Source organism: Bombus fervidus, chromosome 7 (genome assembly GCF_041682495.2).
Source record: "Bombus fervidus isolate BK054 chromosome 7, iyBomFerv1, whole genome shotgun sequence".
Lineage (NCBI taxonomy): Eukaryota > Metazoa > Arthropoda > Insecta > Hymenoptera > Apidae > Bombus > Bombus fervidus.
Window position 1 is genome coordinate 13,558,965 of NC_091523.1, and position 23,358 is coordinate 13,582,322.

The window sequence follows — 23,358 nt, forward strand, 5'->3', positions numbered from 1 at the left end:
GGCTGCTAGAGTACAATAGAATCTTGATTATCCGAACTAATCGCTTCACACGCTGTTTGCTTAATCGGATAACTTTATTTCTACATGGTAGAACTGTTTTACGAATATTAGTATTAAACAGAAGCAACAATCTTCGTATAAAAATGTGACAATTTCTTCTGGCCTTTAATTTTGTTCTTTTGCCAATCTTTCTTACTAGAAATATTTTACTAATCCTCCACGTTACGACGATCGATCGTTCTGTTAATTGTTCTGATAATCGAGATTTTATCAGCAATGATCGCAGTATCAATTTAATAATATTACGAGGTTACAATAATGATTGTACTATAAATAACTGTATCGGTAGTGGTTATTAAAAATTTGGCAAATAAGTTGCAGATAATTAAGGCTATGATACAATCGGCAACAACGAACGCGTCAACATGGTTTCTATAACTAGCCAGTTTTTACGTTCGTAACACGAACGTGGATAGCAAATTGGATGATTAGTTTGATTTGAAGGATAGATACGATCGCATTCGGAATATTTGGAAATGGATTGATTGATTATTTACTTTGGTAATTAATTATCCGTTGGATGTCCAACTGAATCGAGCGACGCTATCATAAGCGGGACAAAAGAGAGACAGAACAGAAGAAGCATGATTTATTATGCTCTATGGTATAAACTTTCTAGGACAATAGAGCAATAGAATTGTAGGAAGGAGAGAGAAGCGAAATAGAGTACACGTGTAAAGAATGTTTGATAGTTTTTTAATGAGAACTTCTTCTCAAAGAGTTCTACGATGAAACATTAATTGCGATGACGCCGTGCTTATCCGGTATAGAAGTCAGGAATGTACATCGAGAATATCTTACCGACGGCTACGCTCGTTATTAATATCTCAACTTTCCGGCGTTAAGGATTTGCCGGTTACTTCACCACGTGAAGAGTCTTTAAAACTGCATTATCATTTCTCCTCGGCCTCGATCTTAATTTCAAGAATCTATAGACCATCTCATCAACGCCCGCTAAACTTTCAAACACCGGCCCTTTATTAACTTCTTCGCTGTTCGCCTGCCTTTCGCTCGTGGTCCCTTGTGCTCGACAAACATAACTCGCAAATCGATTTTCATTTCGACGCGCACGATGCACCGAAGAGGACTCCGGCTTTCGCCTGATCCTTCATCGAGCTACAGCCACTTAAGCTTCTGCTTCCCTCAACTAGGAACACACTTGGAAACTACAGCGTGTTGTAACGCGATTAAAAAGTTGCCGGATATCGAGAACCAACGAAACGAAATTGCTCCGCGACGGATAAAGCGACATCGTCTGTCGCGAGACATTTGCATGCTAAGCAGATTTTCTTTAATCCCGGTGAACGAAAGAAAAATCCGGTTAAAACTCCCGGTAGACCAGCGAAAATATAAACTTAGCTATGTTCTGGAACAAATGGCAGAAATTTTGAAAGACAGCTACCAAGGCTGGATCGAATGGTTGGCGGTTGAAATAACCACGTCTGCTCGACGTCGTGAACGCTTATCGATTCCGTCGTCGAGCCACGACGCCGAAAATTCGAAGGGTGATCGCGTTCGCCGTGAAGCGACATACACTTGCAAGTTCGCGACACTCGGTTGTATCTGACCGATAAGTTTTGGAAAGCGTTCCTTCCGTAGAATGACCAGCCGCCCTTTTGAGGCCAGCTGCCAGCTTGTTTCTGAAAGTTCTCGTCTAAATAGGCGGCCGAAGCATCGACAGTTTCGTAACTGAAGTTGCTGGCCGACGATAACGGCGGCAGCCGGTAACAAACAGAAGTATCAAGAGGCGAAGTTTGACCGCCTGGAAAGAACGGGATGACCGAGCAACTGGCCGTGTCCTGGTGACTCTGCAACGATCAAAAGTACGAATCTTCGCAGTTTCGTGCTGTCCGGATAAAAACCGAGCGCCAACTAACTTTTTCCACATTCCTCTCCTCGACATTGTTTTATATATCGTTCGATCATCTGTTAGCGAAGCGGTGGATAACTTTTAACCAAAGAAATCCATTCTTGAAACGAACGACCCTCGATCGATTCAAACAAATGAGATTTTTTCTCGTTTCTTTTTTATCTCTTTCTTTTATTCTTCTTTACAGCAAAACTAGGTTGCTAGAAGACTCAACTTGGACGCTATCGCGGAGATTCGAATGTCTTGGAACGTATATTCGATGGAAATGATACCGTGTCAATTTTATAGAATAAAATTTAAGAAGGATCACCCATTGAATCGATACAAATAGTCGTATCTAGAACCAAACACGTTCTGTAAATCAGATTTAGATCTTCCTTATGAATTACTATTCTGCTCACGATCCTTTTACGATCCATCGTCACGACCCTACTCTGTCGTTTTCACCTACGCTACGAAACAACAGCTCGGAAAAGTGGGAGAGTATCTAAGACAGCGACAGTGAGTAACCTGGAAAAAAAAAGAGTAGCGAAGAAATGAAGCCGATTCGTCATCCTGTCAGACTACACGGTGTTACGCCACCTTAACCTCGAGATTCACGAGGGTGGATTCTTTCAATGGTCAGGAAAAAAATATAACTGCCATCTAACTTATGCTTCGTAAGAAATGAATCGCCGGCGAGTGTATCACGAAAGGAGAAATCAGCGAGACCTTTGCCTAACTTCCCCCACGAGAAAAGCTGGACCATTTTTCATCCAGTTAAATATCTTTTTATGCAATGCCACCCCTCCATTTGACAATGGTAGGAACTTCCCTGTGAAAAATTAACAGGAGAATCCGTGCTCAGCCGTAACAGAGGTTCAAGGTCAGCGGAAGCTAAATTTTAAAACAATACAGACAAATGAATGGCAATGACGAGCAAGTTTGAATTAAAATGAAGAAAAGCGCGAGCTGATAAATCGTTCCAACGATCGAAGAAAACCAAGTGAACAGCGCTTAAGGCTTTTATGAAGCAGTCGCTTTCGAAGGCGAATATCATCCTGTCGAGCGTCACTTGCACGTGTTCCCTTTTACGTTCCTGCGCCGCGAAACGTTTAACATTCTCCCAGCTCCTCTCGTTCGATCCTCTATAGGAACAACGAATCTCTCGAATTTTTAATAGAATATTTCCATCTAGAAATTTGATGTTCCATGTTAAAACATCTTCTTATCGCGATCAAACTGAACACACGATTCAGGAGTTCGTACATTAGAAATTCGCGTTGCTCGACTTTCAATACGACGCCGTTCCCTATCTCGTTGGTTTTGTGTTCTTTGTGGATTTCGATACACGAGTCCCGTTTCATCTTCCATGATGGAACGCCTTTTCGTTGCTTTTAGCGAGCGGATGCAACGTCGCTGCAGGATGTTTCCGTCGAAGGCTGACGCTAAAATCTCCACGACGAGAAAACCGGAAGAAAGTCGCAAAGCGAGATTTCGCGTCGCGTCCCGGCTAAGAAAACAAAACGATCCGAAGGGAGGGAATGTGTGTGCCAAGTCAGTGAAATCATGCTTAAGAAAAAAAGTGGAGGAGGAAGACGAGGGGTGGCGAAGCAATCCCGAAGAGTGAAGTTTATCGCGTTGTTACTTTAATGAAGCATCCTCGTTTAACGGGTGCAGGCATTCCGCCCCGAAGATGGTGCGGAGAAATCCTCCGGATTCATGAGATAACTGTGCGAGTCTAACGACGACTACTTCGTCCCGAAAGATACTGCAACTTCGCTAATTTCGTGATAATGGCCGCTGCAGTTAACGATAAATTCGTCTCCCGGCTAATTTCCCTCGAATACGTTGGAAACGATGACGTTACGCCGAACAAAAGATACAGAGACGCAAATGAAGGGGAACCAGCAATATGAGAACCGGTCTTCGTTATGAAAACGGCGTATTCCACGTCGAGACGAGAAAGCAACGGAAACGAGAGACGAGCTATGTAGTTTCAGACGAAAAACGAGATAAACAGGGATCTTGAGAGATTCAACCCATGACGGCGCTGATTTAACAAAGCATCTACGTTTAATGGATGAGACGTTCCCCGGAACGGCGCAAGAGTTCTTAGAACGCGAACGATAACTCTATTTCTGGCAGACCTTCATATACCCACGGACGAGAATGAATTATTCTCTCAATTGTTGTCGGACGATTGTCAATGAGGACAAACCACGAGACTTTCGTAACCCTTCGGTATTTATCGATCGTGCGCCAATTTCGTTGTATTTTATTTGTACGTACAAACACGAAACGCTCCGTCTTCGAATGAAAAGAACAATTGTTCGCGGCAACGAACGCCAAGTATACGTACGAGAAAGAAGTCACACAGTGCCCGTTCCTTTTTGTTCCACCGGAACTGACAAGTGTCAACTGGCGAAATCGAATTTTCTATTAGTAACCGTATCTCGGAAGTCTGACGTCAGATATCAAGAACGATATCTCCCCCGCCCTGACAGCAGATTTCTTGATAGAACATATTGGAAATCTCTTATTTGCGAGAAAAATACAGTTTTCTAGACCCGACTTCCTACGAACTTTTTGCAAAACCAGCTTGTTACCGTGTGTAAACGGTTATTAGAACGAATCCGTAACGATGATTGGCGAAGCAACTGGAACAAATAACGTAACCGAGACGCGGTTAAAGTAGCAATATAGAATAAAGTAACATATCTGAAACCCGACAAGTATGAAACTATGAATTTCGTGTTCCACGTTTCCAGATTGGAATTCCTCGGAAACAAAGTGTCCAAGGAACTGTCGTTCAATCTGACTGATCGACCGTTGCAATAAGTGTCACGGATCACACGTGAGCATGCTACAAAGAAGTAGCGAGCATTCGCATCTGAAGGCAACTTTTCATTTGTCAGGCGATCGATGTTTAACTTTCCAACTTAATCTTTTTGTATCGAACGCTGAAAGGATATAACTGTCGGAAAAAGAGAAAATCTTCCCAATGAGGAAGGATGCAAATTTTGTATGGAATTCTTTTCCATGAGATAGTTACGAATACCAGAATAATTTATTTTAGCTTATACGGCTATAGAATCATCAGATCGGCGCCAGGTAGGCTATAGTTGAAGATATAGGGATATAAGTATAGCGTACAAATAGTTCATCTTCCACCACTTAGTCTCCCACTAAGTACTAAAAATTCCTAGCGTTCGTCAGATGAACGATATACGGTCATCTACGAGAATCGTCTTACAGAAGAGACGTATTTATTTAAATAAAACTTATAAACGCATAAGTTCGTACAATAAAGTATTTATTTTTTAATATAGAAAACGATAGCGATATTTTAATCTCCTAATTTACTAACTCTCTACTGAAATTCTTTCATCATCCTACTTTAATAAAGATGTCCTGTATATTGCGCGTAGAAAAACTTTCTTAGGTGCCTATGATCGTCAAAACTAGTGGAAATGCATTGTCTATTTCAACTGAAAATCTTCGCTTCTGGCATTGATATCGTTTCAACTGGTCAATTTTCCTGCAGGACTCTATGCGCGTTCTTCCATTCACCTGACCATTTCCTTTCGAATAATCGACTCGTTTCGACCAGTTAAGCGGCGTTAATCCGGACTTCTCGATTCTGAAAGCAGTCGGTAAATCCGAGAAACGAACAGATCGATTTTAATGCGGCATCCTCGGGATATCTTTGAAACTACTTAAGAGCGAAACTACGCTTCGCGAACTCGAGTACCATTATCGCGGTAAAAGAAAGAAAGAGAAAAAAAGCGAAGAGAAAAATCTCCGTCCTCGCGATACTCGAAACTTATCCCAATTATATCCCACCGACCGAACGTTTCCAGAGTATCGTCCTCGAGATGAATCGACTCGGAATGATGGTGGATCTGTCGCACGTTTCCGTGCCCACGATGCTGGTCGCCATGAAGACGTCAAAGGCGCCTGTTATTTTCAGCCATAGCAGCGCTCACGCCCTTTGCAATTCCTCGCGAAATGTGCCTGACCATGCGCTGAAACGTTTGGTAAGTTACAACTATTCTCTGCATCGTTCTCACGATATTAAACCTGTTAATCGAAGAAGAAAAGCTAACTCCTCGTTTACGATTAAATTACTAATCTCTTGGATACGTGGAGTCGTTCGGAAAATTCGTAGAGAAAATCGAGAAAGGCAAGAAAGGGTCAAAGGCAACCTACTTCCATGGAATTAAAATATTGATCAACGTGTGCAAACATAATATGTGGAGTAGAGTTCGTTCTTTGAAAATCCTTCCGACTTTTTTCAATTTCATCAAATATGCGATGAAAATTCATGTGGATTATTTAAAAATCTACGAATTAATAGTGTATATTATTAGAAATCTCTTTCCTTTTTATATATTTTATTTTCGTTAAAAATCAATTACAACGATATACATATATCGTAAAGAGATATACATTTGCAAGAATTCACCCCGCTGAAATTAATTTGTCTTTATTAAGCTTCAATTCCGTAATTATGAAATGTTACGAAAAGTAACCAACCAACTTCTCCATTATTCTCTGTTTCAGGCGCAGACTGATGGTATAGTTATGGTATCTTTCTATCCCCATTTTATCAGCTGTGGCGAGAAATCGACTCTGGAAGACGTAGCCGGTAAGAGAAACGCCAACTCCCGCCAAATATAATATCCACGTAGTACATATTTAGACATACGTATGTAGGTTCTAGCCATGTTCTAAGCATATTTGCTTCGTAATAATATTTCAATGTAAACGATACTACGAAGTAACGTCAGGTCGTAAAGAGTTAAATAGCAGGTTTACGCTAGATATCGTCCACCACACACCATCAGTCTCTCATATTACAACCTCTGACCAAGCTAACTGCAATGCTGACGAAACGTAGAAACGTATCTGCCATAAGGACCCAGCTTACAGCACCGGAGATATCAATTTTGAAAATGGCGTAATTCCTTTGCCAAGTATTCACACGTTAACAGTACACGAGATTTCAGTCGCTACTAGATAACTTATCAATACTTAGATACCGAATAGCATACTTGAACGTTGTGCCTTTTTATTCATATCGAGTATCACTTTTGCAAACGATTACAGACGCTGTTGGATAATTGTTAGGTAGCCACTAGCACGTTTGAACGTAATGTTTCTACGTTCACATCCAATATAATATCGCCTTTGTTTGAACTGATAACGTTACTCGACTAATTCTTCCCCTTCTTCCGCTCCAATCAAGATTACCCTCGGCCTTTATTCCGCGTAACTGCGAACCAGCAGCACGATCACCGTTCCATATTCTAGGATAAAAGCTAATTGAAAGGGACGCTGGAATCGCGTTGAAATTGTTCTTTTTCTCTTTCTCTCACGCGTTAATAAGGTTTTCTCCAGCTAATCCGCGCCTTTCGCCGTTCTACCATCTTCGAATCTTACAAATGACACATAGAGAATCGTTTTGTAAAAGCTTGATGATGAACGAAATGGCGAAAGTTATCGAAGTCTCTTACTGTTAGTGGAAGATATATTAGGTTGTTCGGAAAGTGTCTTTTCTTTCGCAAACGTGTTTTTTACGACAGTGTACATTCGTACAAACGTGAAACCAAGTCTGTGAAATGTCACGGTGTTTATCTCAACAGAATAAAATGGATCGTACGCAATTCGACGAAATAATATAAAATAAAAAACGTTATGCGTTTGTTATTTCCTTATAAAACGAAAGAAACTTTTCGGACAACCTAATACGGCGAAATCGTAAAATCGAACGGCTATTAAAGTTTGCACATGTTTGGAGAAAGGAAACAGTAACTCAGCACATGTACGAGGATTAAGAAACTCGTGATATCGTTCAGAGTCATATAGCGTTAATTCAGAATTCTTTTTTTCTTATACTCTACATGTACGTATAAAAAAGTAATCACTTTGACGTCCAATTGATCGTAATTAAATTCCTAAATGACTTTTGAAATTCACATTGCTTCTATAAGCATATAAGTCTCTGGGCGTGTCTATATCAATTGATGTCACACCGATCGATATTTTAATTTACAACCTTAGTACACCTCTCCTACCAAGTATATGCCAATAAAAATACAAGTATGAAATACTTTAAAGCTACATATTCTTAAACGACACTTCCTCCACATAGAAGAGTCGATTTCACAGGTACACGTACGTACTCAAACGATACTCGATTTCGTAATATTCTACGGTAGTAGGTGCGAGAGAAACTGAAAAATAAACGGTACGATTGAAAATCTGAAAATATGCCAACAAATTAAATCGTTTCGCACGAGCCGTCAATTACTTTTCCAGAAGATATCTGCGGAATCTCTTCGATCGAGACCCGCCAATTTTCAAATATGTCGCCTATCACAAAGGGATATAGACGATCGAATTTGTACAGGTTGATACTATCGAACACGGTCGCAGTCGAGGAGAGCAACGTCGAAGCATATTGCCGTACGAGTTTCGGGTACCCGGCGCAAACGGCCGACGCTTTGAATAAACTTCGCCTTTATACGTAGAAATGAAATATACCGGGGCGAGAGCGAATTTATGCAGCAGCCTGTTCCACCTCGACATAGTTACGAGCGCGCTACGAAAAAAAAATCTTCATCGAACGCGACCGTGCCGAGTAGGCAACGGGCAATTGCACTTTCATATCTGCGAACCCTTTGTGATTCATGAGACACGCGAACGTGGGAAACTTTAGAATTTCAACGCGAACAGCATGGAACTTGGCATTTCCTTCGCTCCCCACCACCTTCTGTTCCCCATGTGGCCCAAACGATACAGTTTTCCGCGCTCATCGCATTTCCATTGCGAACGCTAAGACGTACACACGGGGCAAAATGAAACGCGTGCCATTCCTTTAAACGATGTTGCAATTCCGTGACCTTCCTGGGCAATTATCGCCACGCTCTCCAGCTCGTTATTATGTTAAACGAATCCACGGTGCTCGACCTCAGCCAACACCTCGGCGTTTCTTCCGCTGCATAATTTCGTGTACTGTGCCACGCTCGATGAAAATTTCGAAACCGTCGCGCGATTCGAAATACGCGCACCGCGATGTCCCTTTCTTGCTTTGAGCTGCTTTGCTTTTATACGCGATTTCCCGCATGCCACAAAATGCCGAGTATTGCCAGTTTTACGCGGAGACCTGTTAACCTTCGTACTTCGGCATTGAGAATACCAAATGCATTCAGCAGGAGGCGAATATCGGCGAGCCAACTCGATACTGGTAAAGAGAGCTTAAAATGGAATAGCATCGCCATTGCGACGAGCTTTCCCTTCAGGAATTACGAATTTCATTCGCTCGTTCTCGTCACAGATTTTTTTTTTATTCGTTCCACCGCCTGTGATTCGTCGGGGACATGGACAAAGGCATCGACGAGGATCGAACGATAAAAGGAATTCGTGACTTCGATGAGTTTCGATAGAATTTGATGAAATGAGGAATGACGGTAACGAACAGGGGAACGGGGTCGTCCAATTAAATTACAACAATTTAAATTAAAATTGTTGTGAAGTATCGTGAATTTTTAAAGTAAAACTCAAAGTACAGATTTATGGAATAATCGTGTAGAAATGTTGATACTTGATCCTTTGAAACAGTCATAAAAATAAATGTATAGATACAAAATGATGCTCTAGTTATTTTAAGCAGTATGTTAATGTAACATTACCCTAAAACTTAGTCTCTTTTCTTTTACAATTGTTAACAACTGGACTACAGACGTGCGCAATTACGGAAAATTATAATACGTAAAAATGTAAATATGCGCATAGTATGCAAAAACATACAAAATATCCAGAACGAAGCACTCGTTAAATTATTTAGACGGTGAAACAAATCCCTATTTAGCTTCCATTTCTCTAGTTGTACTCATAAAAAAAAAAAATGAATTTACAGGTGCATATACTAAGAAAACGTGGGTATCCTTGGCGAAATTAACGTCGACTTCTACTGCTGAAATATTATTATGCGCCTGTACTTGTTCCATTTTTCTACTTTCGTTTCTGATTCAAGTTAGAAAAAACAAATGCTACAGAAAAAAGGTAAATGGTACGAAAATTCAATTCGTTTACGTTCTATAAGACGCAGATTCCTTTTTCCCAGATAATGTCATATAGTTATTTTCCAAATAATTTTTCTAAATGAATATTCTGAACGAGTACCAGAACACTGAAAACAATTAGCCTGAACTATACATTAATTTTACCAAATTCAGTGCACGATAATTTCGTTAAATCTTTACATCTATATTTTCCTATCTCTATGTAGTTTTTATTTCGTCAACGATTTACCCTGTCGCGTGAAAATTCATACGTGTTCGAATAACAGGTTCACGGAAGCGAATCGATAACGATATCTATAAGGGTCATGCAGTCGAACAACGATTCATTTCCGCCCGATGTATCGGTTCACGTAGAAACAGCGAGAAAATTATGCTTCGAAACGGGAAGCACCGCGTTGAACAGACTCGTAGCAATAATTTGGCTAGTTGGCGCGGTTGCACGCCGGATCGTGCTGGCCCATTGACAACATTACTCTCGTGATTGATTTCTCGTTGCGCGCTGCTCGCAGCACGCTAGACTACAGCGTAACAATTACGGCCACTTAATAATAACACGCCGGTGATCACCCACGCGTTCCTCGAATAATGCGTTGCCCGTCAAGTACACCCCGAAGCTACGTTTAACTCCAAGTGTAACTGACGTTTGCACTTAGAACGCGAGCAAGACAGCTCGCGCGATGTTTGCTCAACCAATCTTCTCAGGATTGCGAATGGTTTCGAAGTATGTGAGCATCGAGGTTAAGTTCGCTGAAGATAGAAATACGAGAAGCTATTTTGGGGTACAATACGCGTTGGTTTACTGTCAGAGGCGTATAACACGATTGATAATATTTTACAATTTATGGTCGTAATATATGTTGTCCTACATCGATGCAGGAGAAACCCTAGGGCAACGAAGACTCGCGGTATTAGGCTGAAGAGAAGAAATCAAATCTTATTGTTCTTCCTTCCTACTATAATTAAATCGAATATTTCTTCCAATATCAATCCACGATGCAGTATCACTCTGTTTATACAAACGAAATTTTAATTAATGCCCGATTAAATGTATTGCTATCGGTTCGATTCGCTCAATTAAACGTAAGCTTCTGTTACATGTACGAACGAAACATCGTAGATAGCGGAGAGATCAGTGGATTTCTATTATACGAACTGCAATTATTAATAAATTATCGATATTTTATTAATCCTTATCGATGTATATTCCTCGACAAATTCGACAAATTATAAACAAAATCGCGCTTCATTTGAGGCGTAAATCGGTCGTATCGATTAAATTTCTAACCAGCTTTAGCCGATTTTAGGGAAAACAATCATACTCTTCCAAGAGAATATCTTGCAAAACGAATAAACGTAGAAAATGAAATAACACAGATTGCAGTTTTCCGCCTTGGATATCTGAATTAAATCAAACGTATTATACGTATGAACGAAACTATATACTATTGGTTCGATAACATTACTCGTTATTTTCATCTGTTGCAGCTCACATTGATCACGTGCGAAAGGTGGCTGGTGTGGATCACGTAGGAATAGGCGCCGGCTACGATGGTATCAATCTGTAAGTCTCTCGTGTAATTTTTATTTACAGTTGAATTGCCATTACATTTTTGTTACTCATAAAAATACACTTAGACTGTAGTCGACTCTCGAGAGTCTCTCGTTTGCAATAAATCGTGATAAAGTCACATGGAAAAATACGTGCAAGAAACGTGTGAGCTTTAACGAACACACAGCAAATTAGGGTCGGAAAAAAAATGAAAGGTGGTAATTTCTTGCCACGTTGTGCTGTTCCCCTTATATCGGTTGCGATTTACGAGATCCAACATGTAGCTACCATAAAGCACGTGCTGTTGTTTTTTTTTTTATGTTCACCCGAAGCGTTGACCACTGCCTCATAAAAGCGTAATACCAAGAGGGTAAGCCGTACAAGTCGTTTTCCGTATACCAGTTCTTAACCGTGTGCAACGTCTTAGGGAGATTCTGTGTGTTTCATTGAAAATAATTTCAACGCGTCCAATGCTCCATGCATCGCATATGACACACAACGTTTGGTTCAACATTTGGTGCGTCACGTGCGGTCCGGAGAATATATTTTTACGTTACATCCGTGTATTGCTGTTTTATGCATGGATACAATGCTGAATGAAAACTATGTATATAAAACACGCGTCGAATAAAACTGATACAATAGAACAAAACCGTGTTCATTTGTTGTGAAAAGAATGCATTAAAATTGAGACAAATTATATTTAATACGTCTTTTCCCAAAGCATTCTAAGCTACGTATGGTTTCTTAGAAAGTTTCTTTACTCAAACCTCCTGGAAAATTGTTGAACTACTTTCTCTCGAATGAAACTATAACGCTACGTATGCGCTATACGCTAACGTTCTAAAGAGAATGGTGGAGAATAATAGAAAAAATATGACGCGATCGATCGTACCATAAAACGTATGAATGAAGATTAAAACGATTTAAACAGTGAACGTGTTAATACTATTCTGCGAGAAATTGTTTCACGCAACCCCTGTTTCATTAAAATGAGCGCGAGCCAAGGTGCGAGGGGATGGAAGAAGCGATGATATCGAACGATATGGATATTCGATATTCCATTGATCGAGCGGGACATTGACGCGTCAGTCAATTGTCGTCGCAGCTAATTTCTGCTTACCCGGTTTTAACTCGTGGCGACGTTAATTGTAACAGAAACAGCCGAGCGGCTAGGAATATTCCAAACGGACTAAAAGTAGATTCGCCGGGGATACGGTGCGGCGCTCTATTATCGCATCGTCTCGTTTTGTTTGCGTTATAACTCGCCGGTAGAAGGTATTTAACAGAGTTTCATCGTCGCTGGAGAAACAAAGGCGCGAAAGGATCGGATGAAACGCGCGACTATCGGCCGACCCTGTTTGCGAGACTGTGACGCATTATACCTGCCCGAGGCTGGAATCAGAGAGCTTGCCATTAAGCTGCGCGAAAAAAAAAACCAGAGAGGAAGAGAGAGAGAGAGAGAAAGGGAAAGGGAAAGACGTAACAAACGAAAAAGAGAAAGAAGCACAAAGCAGGGAAATGGGGCAGAAAGAAAGAGCAAGGATGGCAGATGCTAAAAAGTTGTCAGGTTTCGCAAATCCGTTGCGAAAAACACGCGTGGGTGTGGAGTCGCGCAGCTGGGGGGACTGAAAAACAACGCGAAGCAAGCGGAGCGTGATTTGCACGTCGAACTATAAAAAAAAGACAAAGAGAAGAACAAAAAAATAACAAACGAGAAGAAAAAGGTATCGACGTGTCGTCGATCGAACCCGTTTAACCACAACGTTTTCGTACTTTTGTCAGAGAGAACCGAACGCTTTTGGCATACGAATAACGCTCGAGTTGTCTGCGAACGATCGAACGATTATTAATTGGACAATGAAATTCTTTTGTTCGTGCGTTTGAATTTAAGTTGGGCAATAACAGGTTAATACGAAATACCTTGGTGCACCTACAGTAGGGATAAATATCAATGAAACAACATAATTATAATTAACAAATGTTTGTCGAGTGAGCAATTAAGGTTTAATTATATAACTTCGAAGTAGCGTTTATCTGGTGAAAAATCTTTGATAGCTGAACCATAAAATTGAACTCGCGTATGCGCTCCATTTGTCTAGGACACGGAAAGAGATAGAGGATAACGCTTTTCGCGGATTTCTGTGTTGGCGAGAGGAATCTCAAGAAGAACTTTGCGTTGAAATGAACGAAAATAATATACGATTTCTCCTTTTCACGGCGGCGCAAAAAATCCTTAATATTACGCGCGCCAGCGACAATATTAAATTAAAAATTTCATCGGGCTACGAAACAAGAATTCGAGCAATTCGTAGCTACGATTATTCCTCGGATGAAGAACATAGGTTGAGAATAAAATTTGTTTCGTTCGCGCAACCGTGAGACAGCTAAATGTAATGAATTAATAATTGGGACGTATGTTTAATAGCGTGGAAAATACGAAATCGATTAAAATAATTAGTCCCTCGCGTCTCTATACTCCTTCATCGATTACAACGTTTAAGAGGAAAAAGGGTACTATTAACTGGACCAGAAAATTGGACTATTGAATAATAATGAACTGTAGAAATTTAACGAAGTATCGAAAGTATTATATTTTGTTGAAAAGTTCTGATTCGTTAGTCTGTGGAATTGGAATAAATAACAAAAGAAGCCGTACCCTTGGTATATTCGATAACCTTATCAAACATTCTTAACTTAGCTAACGAAATAACGATCGATAGCCAGTTAAATAAACTCAAATAAGTGCGACCAATTAATCGCGAGACTTTTGTCGATTGTCAGAAAAATAATACCAATGAAAATATGATTGAGTATATTTTTGAAAAGCTCAAAGTTTATCACGGAATAAAGCCTGTATATAATTCAGGTTTTAGTCGAATAATCGATACGTTAAAAGACACTGCCGTGTAGATCAAAACGCACGTATTTATTTATTCATTTGAACGAGGAAGAGCAGCTGAATCTGTAATAGATGGACGTGAAACGGAAATACGAAATTGGCAGAATTCAATACTTCTCTGTTAATTACGCTAACAGGCAGGCTTTTAAAGAATGTTAAAATTCATATCACCGTAACGTTCAAACAGAGTTCCCACATGCCCTTGTTATTAATTGCGATATCTACACAAATATATATATATACTCAATCATCCAGCGTATAACAGTCTATGAGAGATATTTATTAACACCGTAACAACACGATTAAAAAGTAATTACATGGCTGATGTTCAAACATATAATCTCGTTCGCCTTGTTTGAAGATTCTCGTGCTCTGTAGAGAAACGTAAAAAAAAAATAGATGTTCTATTTGAATTTCCCACGAACTTTTACATTCAAACAGTTCCCTTTTTCCCTTTTATTACCATTCATATATAACCGGACGCTTTGGTCGATTTGTAACAACAAAATATAAATTGTACCAAAGCGTACCTAATTACCCTTTAACGAACCCAATATAAATTTCAAACGCCTATTAAAAAGCGTAGCGATAATATATTTAACTGTTAATTATAATTTACTGCATACGTAAAGTATTTCTTGCGTTAATACAAGTATCGGAGACAATCATTTTCTATCAGTTTATCGCCTCGAAGAAACTCTTACACTTCAACGATATAATTAACTACAATTGCGGACGGTTCGTGGTTTCTAATAATAGCTGAATGGAAGATAATTAAAAAAAAAAGAAAAGAAGTGGAAAACGTCGAAATTACGTCGGTTTCCCTGATTTTACGAATATTCCTGTCGTGGATTTTTCGATACGAACCTCTTTGAAGATGATTTGTCATTCGCGTATAAAACGTTTTATTTCTGACGCCCGACTTTAATTTATCGACAATAAAAAAGAGCTTCGGTAATATTGATGGACGATCCCGTACAGTTCGGTGATAACAAATAACAGACTAGTTAGCAAATAATGAATGGTATAAAAGGGATTTGGTAATATTGATCGACGATTTGGTAGTTTGATGACAACAAACAACGGACGAGTTACAGAATAACGTCAAACTTCCATTTTGAAAACACGTTTTATAGCGTGCATCGAGATAACCGCGAATTTTTATTCGCTGACGAATTGATACCGATGAGAGATAAACAGCGAGCGAGCAAATGGAATCCAGCATAATTGTGCTAAATCTGATAATTACCATCAATTATACTGTCCAATAATCCTGCAATCGGCGTAATTAGCATCGATATCGGGAAAGGAAAACGGAAAACAGGAGGGAGAAACAGGATCGGTGCCGAATGTATTTTTCTTCTTTCGCGTCCGCTCTTTTTGGCGGAGTATCGATCTCTTCGACGTTTCTTCCATTGCAGCCGCTGCTTTTTCCTCTTTCCGCCTTTCATTCTCTCCTATAAATCACTGTCAGATCGGCTGGACGAAATGTATCTTCTGGGTCGAATAGGATTTTTGGTTTCGACGTCAGTCGTCGTCCATACAACACGGAAGAATGAAAAAAGATGGCCGTGATACAGTTCTGGCGTCCACCGTGAACGCTGGCTTTGTCGAGTTTCCTTCTTTTCGTAACGTTCTGCTTGCCTGTATTTTGCGTTATGATATCGGCTCGTCCCGTATCCCGGAAATCGTGCGAATCGGTTCCAATCTCGCTTATAGCCGCCGTTTCCTCTTCTCCAACACGATCACAATCCTTTGTGGCGGAAAGGCGCGCAGAATTGGAAATTTCGCGAATCCTAGCGATATTCGCGTTCATGGTTAGCCGTCGGTAGTGCGACGAAGTGGGCGCAACGCGTCCCATACGACTCCGATAAATCTCCGTGACTCAATTTTCTACGGGTAATATTTTATCACGCGCAGTACTTTCCTTCCTTTATCGTCGTGGCCGATTGCCAATCACCAGCGGCGTGCGTAATTGTTATTCGTTGCTTGATTAGAAAAATGAAAAAAGAAACGGTAGAACGAGAAAGGAAGTATAAAAAAAAAAACGGAGAGAGGAGAATGAGAAGTAGAAACTGGTAAAATGATAATGGTCTATCGTGGATCGAGCCGATGAAAAATTTCATATCGTAATCGAGTAGCGGTACCTGTTCTACTGACGGCTAATATCGATAATACTCGTGCGCCAGAGGCATTGATAACGGTGGCTGATACCGGGCAACGAGGGAAACGTATTTCCCTGGGAAACGATCGCGCCACGTCCACGACGTCGGCCCCGTGTGCTCGTTCACGGTCGTCTCGTAATGACGGACGCACTCGATTTGGAAATTTCCGAGATTGAAACAACGCTCGTGACCGCAGACAGTCGATGTCTGTACACAGTATACAGCTACATAACTGCCAGTTTCAGCCGCGATATGACGCGCTATGAATAAGTCTCTAACCGCTCTTGTTGTACCGACATTGTCAGCAGGTAGCTTTCAACGGTTCTGCAACGCTCGTTGTCGGCCGGTCCTTCTCTGCCGCTCGTTATGACGCGCGTAATGAGAACGTCGAAATTCAGACTGATCCCTTTTAACGCTCTACTCGCTCGTCATTCCTCTAATTCGCCGTGAATATCTGCTGCGTGCGTCACGTCGCGTCGACGCTGTGCCATCGACCATATCGAAATTAGTTAGCCAGCCTTCCGTCACGTCTCTCTGCCATTTCGAAGCACGCGCATCAATTTATTTATTTTCGGCTACCAACGTAGCCGAAGGGGAAGTCAACAATGGCAACCGTCAATGCGTTCGATCGTAACGAGGATATCGACAGGGAAATGTAAAAGAAGCAGTGGAAGACGTAACGCCGTTCCAATTCCGCTTCACAACGACCCAGATAACGCGGTTTAATTGCTAAGTTACCGTAGCGCTGTAATATTGCGAACGAAAAACGAGCCAACCGTCGCGTTTTAACGATTTCGTCGTTAAACATACATTTAATTAAAACGTAAAAAAAAAGAAGGCCACCGTCACAAAACGTTTTTACGCCGAATTGAAAAGATAAAACGTATGAATAGCTCGGGCATGAAACCTGCAAAAAATTGTGTGCACGTGGTAGAGGGTATTAAAATAGGGGAATCGATCGATTTCGGGAGATTCAAGAACTTACTTTTACCGACCTCAATTACGTAGTAATAATCGGAAACGAAAATACGTGTAATCGTTAATTTTTATTATCTGCCCAGCGGCTCATTCGCGCTCATCATCCCAAGTCGTTATAAAAAAAAAAAAAAAAAGAAAAACGAGTTAGGAGAGCTCGACCTCGTAGCACATTTTCACGTTCGGATCGCTAGGCGGACGAGGCTCCTAAAGAGCGAAATCGCCCCCTGACGTTTCTCGCTCTGCGCCAGCCAACGAGCCGCGCTATCATCCGGCTCTGGCTCTATAGTAATTAAAGTAATGAGGAATAAACCGCCCGAGGAGAATTGTAATTTGGAGGAGGGCAGCTCCTTCTCCCGACAAGCTCGTTACCGTTCTTCGGATTTCCGTCGTAACAGCTTTGTTTCGAATGAAAAACTAACACCGGTGACGTTCGGAATTTCTTCGCTTTTATCTTAACGTTATTAATGTTCCCGCGCCGCGTGTAATCGAATACAAGCGAAAAGTGTGTACAAGCGGAGCCAAAAATCGAATAACCTTACTGAAAAAAAGTATATGTGTGTGTGTATATATATATATATTTATATATATGTACACATACTTATTACGGAAAATCGCAGAAAGGAGTTGCTAATTCCTTCGCAAGTGAATTTTTATACGCGTTAAGGGGCCTGCCCCGTACTCATGCATTATGAACAAAGGTTATCGCGAGTTTTCTCGGCGTGTACGCTCGCCCGCGCATTAAACGTGAAAAGGATTATTCGTCCAGGACCGGCGTAATAGATTAAACTTCCTCCTAAGAATTACGCGGCGGTAAAATTACTGTAGTAATATGGAGAACGTGAAGTATGCCGGCCTCTTATAAAAGTTTCAAGCAGTTTTCTAATTTAAACTCTCGCCGCGCTTACCTCGGTTCATTAAAACCCTATTTTATCGCGTGGAAATATTTATGTAAATAGTGATCTCCGGGCTTGTACGAACTTTCCGTCTACCGCCGATGAGGAAAAGCCTTTTATCGAATGTTGATTTAACGCGAGCCGTAAAAAGGAAAAGCCGATATTGAATTCCGTCGCAAGAATGCAATGTATTAATCGAGCGACGATTAAACGTCGACGAAGATATTAACATTAAAATTATCGACCGGTTTATATCGTACATCTAAGCATGGTTATGATTCAAATATATAGTGTATGCCACAATATATCGTCGTTTATTTACACTTTGTATACGAACAAGTGGATGCATAGTTTTGAATATACAAATTCACGATTCAATTTCTGCTGTCTCGACTAACGATGAAAAATAAATTCTTATAACGTATGCAATCGTTTCCTCTTTATATTCAGAATAAATTTCATAAGCCAAAGAATGAACAGTTGAATGCAATATAGAAATAACTTAGACAAAACGCACACGCGTGTCCGATTTTAATTCCCCAGCCATCAATTTCTATTATTTAAAACCGATAGAAACAGATAAATGGGATAATTAGGGTACTTGTATTAATTATCAGAACTACTCGATTATGCGAATTATCTTCTTCCATAATCTACTCGAATAAACGAGATCCTACTGTGTAATGTAAATTAATACCTACATATGTATAATGATCATTTCATCGCAATAGAAATTAATATTAATTTTGCGAGCAAACCTAAGTTCGGTAATTCTAGTGTTATCGATCGATGAAGATTTTCATGAAACTGCGTTATGATCTATCCTTTTCAGGACACCGGCAGGCTTGGAAGACGTTAGCAAGTATCCGGAGTTATTCGCAGAACTATTGGCGCGTGGATGGTTGGAAAAGGACATTCAGAAGTTAGCAGGCCTGAATCTCATTCGTGTGTTCAAAGCGGTAGAGAAGGTAAACGTTCTACGATAAAATCATCTCATATATACCCATAAGTATGAGCACGATACAACGATAATTGATCTAAATTTCGAAGAACTATACACTGACACGTATATGCGATTCTTCGATCTAAACCTCATTGGAACGCGAAACCTTTGACGCGAAACACCTATTGGGTTGGCAAGTAAGTGATTGCGGATTTTGTCAATACCACCTAATGACAAAATCCGCAATCACTTAGTTGCCAACCCAATAAATAAGCTAAAATCTAATTCCGGAATTATTTTTAGTATGCGACCGAATAAAGACACGAACAATTCTTAAAGATTTTAATAATACTCCAACGATCTGTCAGATTTATGTCGATTCTCCGTCAGTGTCCTAACACTTACGAACGAAGATACGTATCTTATTCCAATCGCGTGACTCGTACCGCGAAATACGCGCAGGAATCAGAAGTGAAAAATCAGTAGAACGATAGCCGACTGGTAGCCTGGTCTCTGGCGCGAAATAACCGTTGGTCCTGAACCAGGTTAGCCGAGTCGACCAATATCGGATTTAATAAAGCACACAAATCATGCATTCGCCGGTGCATCGTCGAGAGAGACGGCTGGACCGCGCGTACACTCACCGACGATTTTTGTTCTCTTGGAGTCCTGCCAATCCCAAAACCAGCTGGCTCGATTCTCCACCTACCAAAACAACCATCCCTCTTCTATGATTTGTACCGATTTACCGTTTGCACGCACACGTGTACGTATCGCGTACACCAGAGATCGTATGTTCTTTACCTGCGTTTTCTAACACGCTACCCTGCCACGTGATAACGTTTATCCGACTTTCAGAGATAAAGAAACGACCGACGGAGGAAAGTAAGGCGAAAAACCGACAAATTTGCGATCAGGGATATTTGCAGAGAAATTTAAAAATATCATGACCGAGAGAAAATGACGATTTCTCCGAAGCTTATTTAGGAATTTCGATCGTGTCGTTCGTGAAAGCTGTCAAATTTGTCACACGTACCAACGAGATTTATTTCTGTTCCATAATTCAGTGATATTCTCGGTGTTTGTATATTTCCAGTTGAAACTTGTACGCAGACACACCACTTCCTTAATTGTATTTATAAAAATATGAATCTACATAAACATCGAGACTCTATTTATCATTTGTAATTTATAATATCGAGTAACGAGCCATATACAGTTTTCTACGCGCGACAAGCAAACGAGTAGAAGATAAATAATTCGTATAACGTCCCAACGTGACAGGTAAAATCGCTTTTCCATGGCGTATCTCTGCCGTTCTTTTGACGTCGTATCGCGTTCTCTACGTTCCGCTACTGCGTCGTAAAGTGCTCGCATAACGGAAAAGCCCAAAGTAAACTAATTCGCTGTATGAACAACGCGTACCGTAGTATGTTTTAACAGAACATTAGTGGAATTACACAAAAGCGTGTAATGCGGGAAATTGCGCGTACAAATAGTGTCGGTTATTTGACAACCCTCGACGTGGCCGTCACTGAAATTATAACGATAATTTAATCGCGATCCTCTCACCGTCCACGCAACGAAACACTAGCCAAAGCGGATTTCGTTAATACGCGAAAGTAACGTGGAACACGGTGGTAGAGTCAGGGCGATACGTTGAAAACTGACAAACGATTTTACCTTGGCGAACGAAGCGAAACGAATCGCTTGCTTTTCGACGAGATTCATGAAGGGGAAAGATGAGAGTTTCCATCGATCCAATTAAACGTTTCGCTCGCGGAAATTTGTACTAGACTCCGGGAAAAGCAAATTATCCGCACAATGAAGCACGGTTTCCAGCAGAACGATCACTCGTGTTTCGTTAGAACACGGTTACCTACGAATGCAGCTCCTTGGACCTGACAGGTGACGTTAATTCATACATCGACGTACAAAACGAAGCAAGCTTCGTCTGTAAGTACGTGTTCCTTTAAGCACGTACCTATATCTATCTCTCGCTGTGTTACCAAGCATGTCACAAACGACAATGGCTTGAACGATTTTAATTCTCTGCTCCTTGTTACGAATAGATGTTTCTCTACGTAGAATCCACCGGATTTCGGACTGTTCGTTACCGAAAGCGAGAATTGTCGTAATTGTTAAAACAATAGACGGGTCTACCGTACATCTGGGGACACGACCGACGCACGAAACACCGTCGGTGGAATTGAATCTCAACGTTGTTCCTCTGGGGCGAGCACGAAATTCGGGATTACGTCGATCTTCTGTATGTGTCGTACCTTAGAGTTCTTAGAAAGACGAAGAAACGCAGCTGCAGACGTATCGCCTACGATATGAACACCACGCGAAGAAGGTGGTCGAAAATTGAGACTGGTCCTGAGACGCGATTGCTTTACGGGCGGCATTGTCTCTCGTTAATTGCATCCCGAGAATCGAGGTGTGAAACACAGTTGTTTCCCGAAACAAGAAGCTTCGAGACATCGGCGAGATAAAGTCTGAAGGAGAATTAAGAGCAAACTGGCTGGCAGCGACGCGACGTAACGAATTCTGACAGAGGACGATCAATAAGAACAAGTTAAGTGCGGTTAGATAATTACGAGAAAGCCTTCGCGCCCCTTAATACATTTTCATGTAACCACCAGGCAACGTTTCTCCTTCTAAATCGATAAAATTGTCTAACACGTTAAAAATATACGACGTTCGGTGCGTTATCTCGCGCACGGCTTACGATCTGGAAGATCGTAAGTCAGCGGACGACCGACGATACGTTTCAGCCTGTTCAGAAATATAATAAGAGAGCCTATTACCATCGGTCGAAGGTAAAGAAATACGAGAACGAGGCGCGTTTGATTAAAAACATTCTGAATTTATGAACGATAACTTCGACGAAACGGGTCCTGGCCCCTACCTACGAATCATCTCGTCGTCCATTAACATTTTAATTTCCCCGACAATTCTACGGAGTGGTCCACGACGGTGAACGTTTCGTGGTCGTGCACCGACGAGGGAAAGAATTCAATTTAAAGATAAAACGTACGCGGACCATGAAAAAACGACCGTGTATTACGACCGAAGCGTAGACGAACGATGCTTTATCACAGTACAGCGCAAGATACGAACCACGAGACCGACGACAAAACTAAATTTGATTAGGGCAATTGAAATGGTCGAGTGTACGCTGCAAAGTCGTTTTCTTTCCAACTTTTTGAATTCTCGACGAGCAACAGATATCGCTTCATTTTTTGTCCCGTTTATTCGAAATTTATTCGACCAAAATACTCGAGAACAAACACAAAAGACACAGAACGGTGGTTGGCACGAAATAAATGAGAATCTCGGTATTTTACAGCCTCGGTGACGTTACCGCTTGTAGTATCTTTATCTTTATCCTTTATGTTCTCGTAGATTCCGTTCACGGGCAGATCGGTTAAAGGATAATATCACGTTGACCTACAAAATGAAACAGCGATCTCGTTGTTGGAAAGGCCCTTCTTTCGATGGAAACGCGCAGACCTCGTTCGAACGAACGATTGCCGTTAAACGATTAAAAAGCAAAAACACGAGGACGCTGAATAGAGAAAATAAATTTTTAAAAAGGAGAGGGAAAGAGAGAGGGGGTGTAGGTGAAAAAAAAGTTGCGAACATCGGTAACGCGTTCGCCGAACGCTACCACGGCCGAAAGCTTCGGCTGGACTGTAATGGCCGTGGAAGGTTAATGGGCTTACCGAAAATTGATGGTGGCTGTACAGAGTCGCACGAAATACGTGCACCGCGAACTTTTTCCCTCGGCATCCTCGGCTTTCACTATACACCTTCTCCCGCATTCCCTTTTTCTCCTCGACCGACTATCGTGCCCCGACCGTGATTTTTCCCCAGAATATTTGCAACGCCATGCGCACCCTACGACCACGATTACATTTTCCTTC

The 23,358-nt window shown here is 41.0% G+C and overlaps 1 protein-coding gene and 1 long non-coding RNA gene across 7 annotated transcripts in view; one reads left to right on the forward strand and one right to left on the reverse strand.

Annotated features, from left to right (window-relative positions):
* Window positions 1-23,358, forward strand: part of LOC139989517 (dipeptidase 1) — a 233,425-nt gene that overhangs the window by 208,014 nt on the left and 2,053 nt on the right. For all 5 annotated transcript variants that reach the window (XM_072007986.1, XM_072007987.1, XM_072007988.1 and 2 more), the window contains 4 exons: window positions 5,773-5,949; window positions 6,476-6,560; window positions 11,485-11,560; window positions 19,319-19,454. In XM_072007986.1, the coding sequence (XP_071864087.1) occupies window positions 5,773-5,949; window positions 6,476-6,560; window positions 11,485-11,560; window positions 19,319-19,454 (474 nt within the window). The remainder of the gene's footprint in view (window positions 1-5,772; window positions 5,950-6,475; window positions 6,561-11,484; window positions 11,561-19,318; window positions 19,455-23,358) is intronic.
* Window positions 1-23,358, reverse strand: part of LOC139989526 (uncharacterized) — a 119,977-nt gene that overhangs the window by 90,023 nt on the left and 6,596 nt on the right. The window lies entirely within an intron of this gene.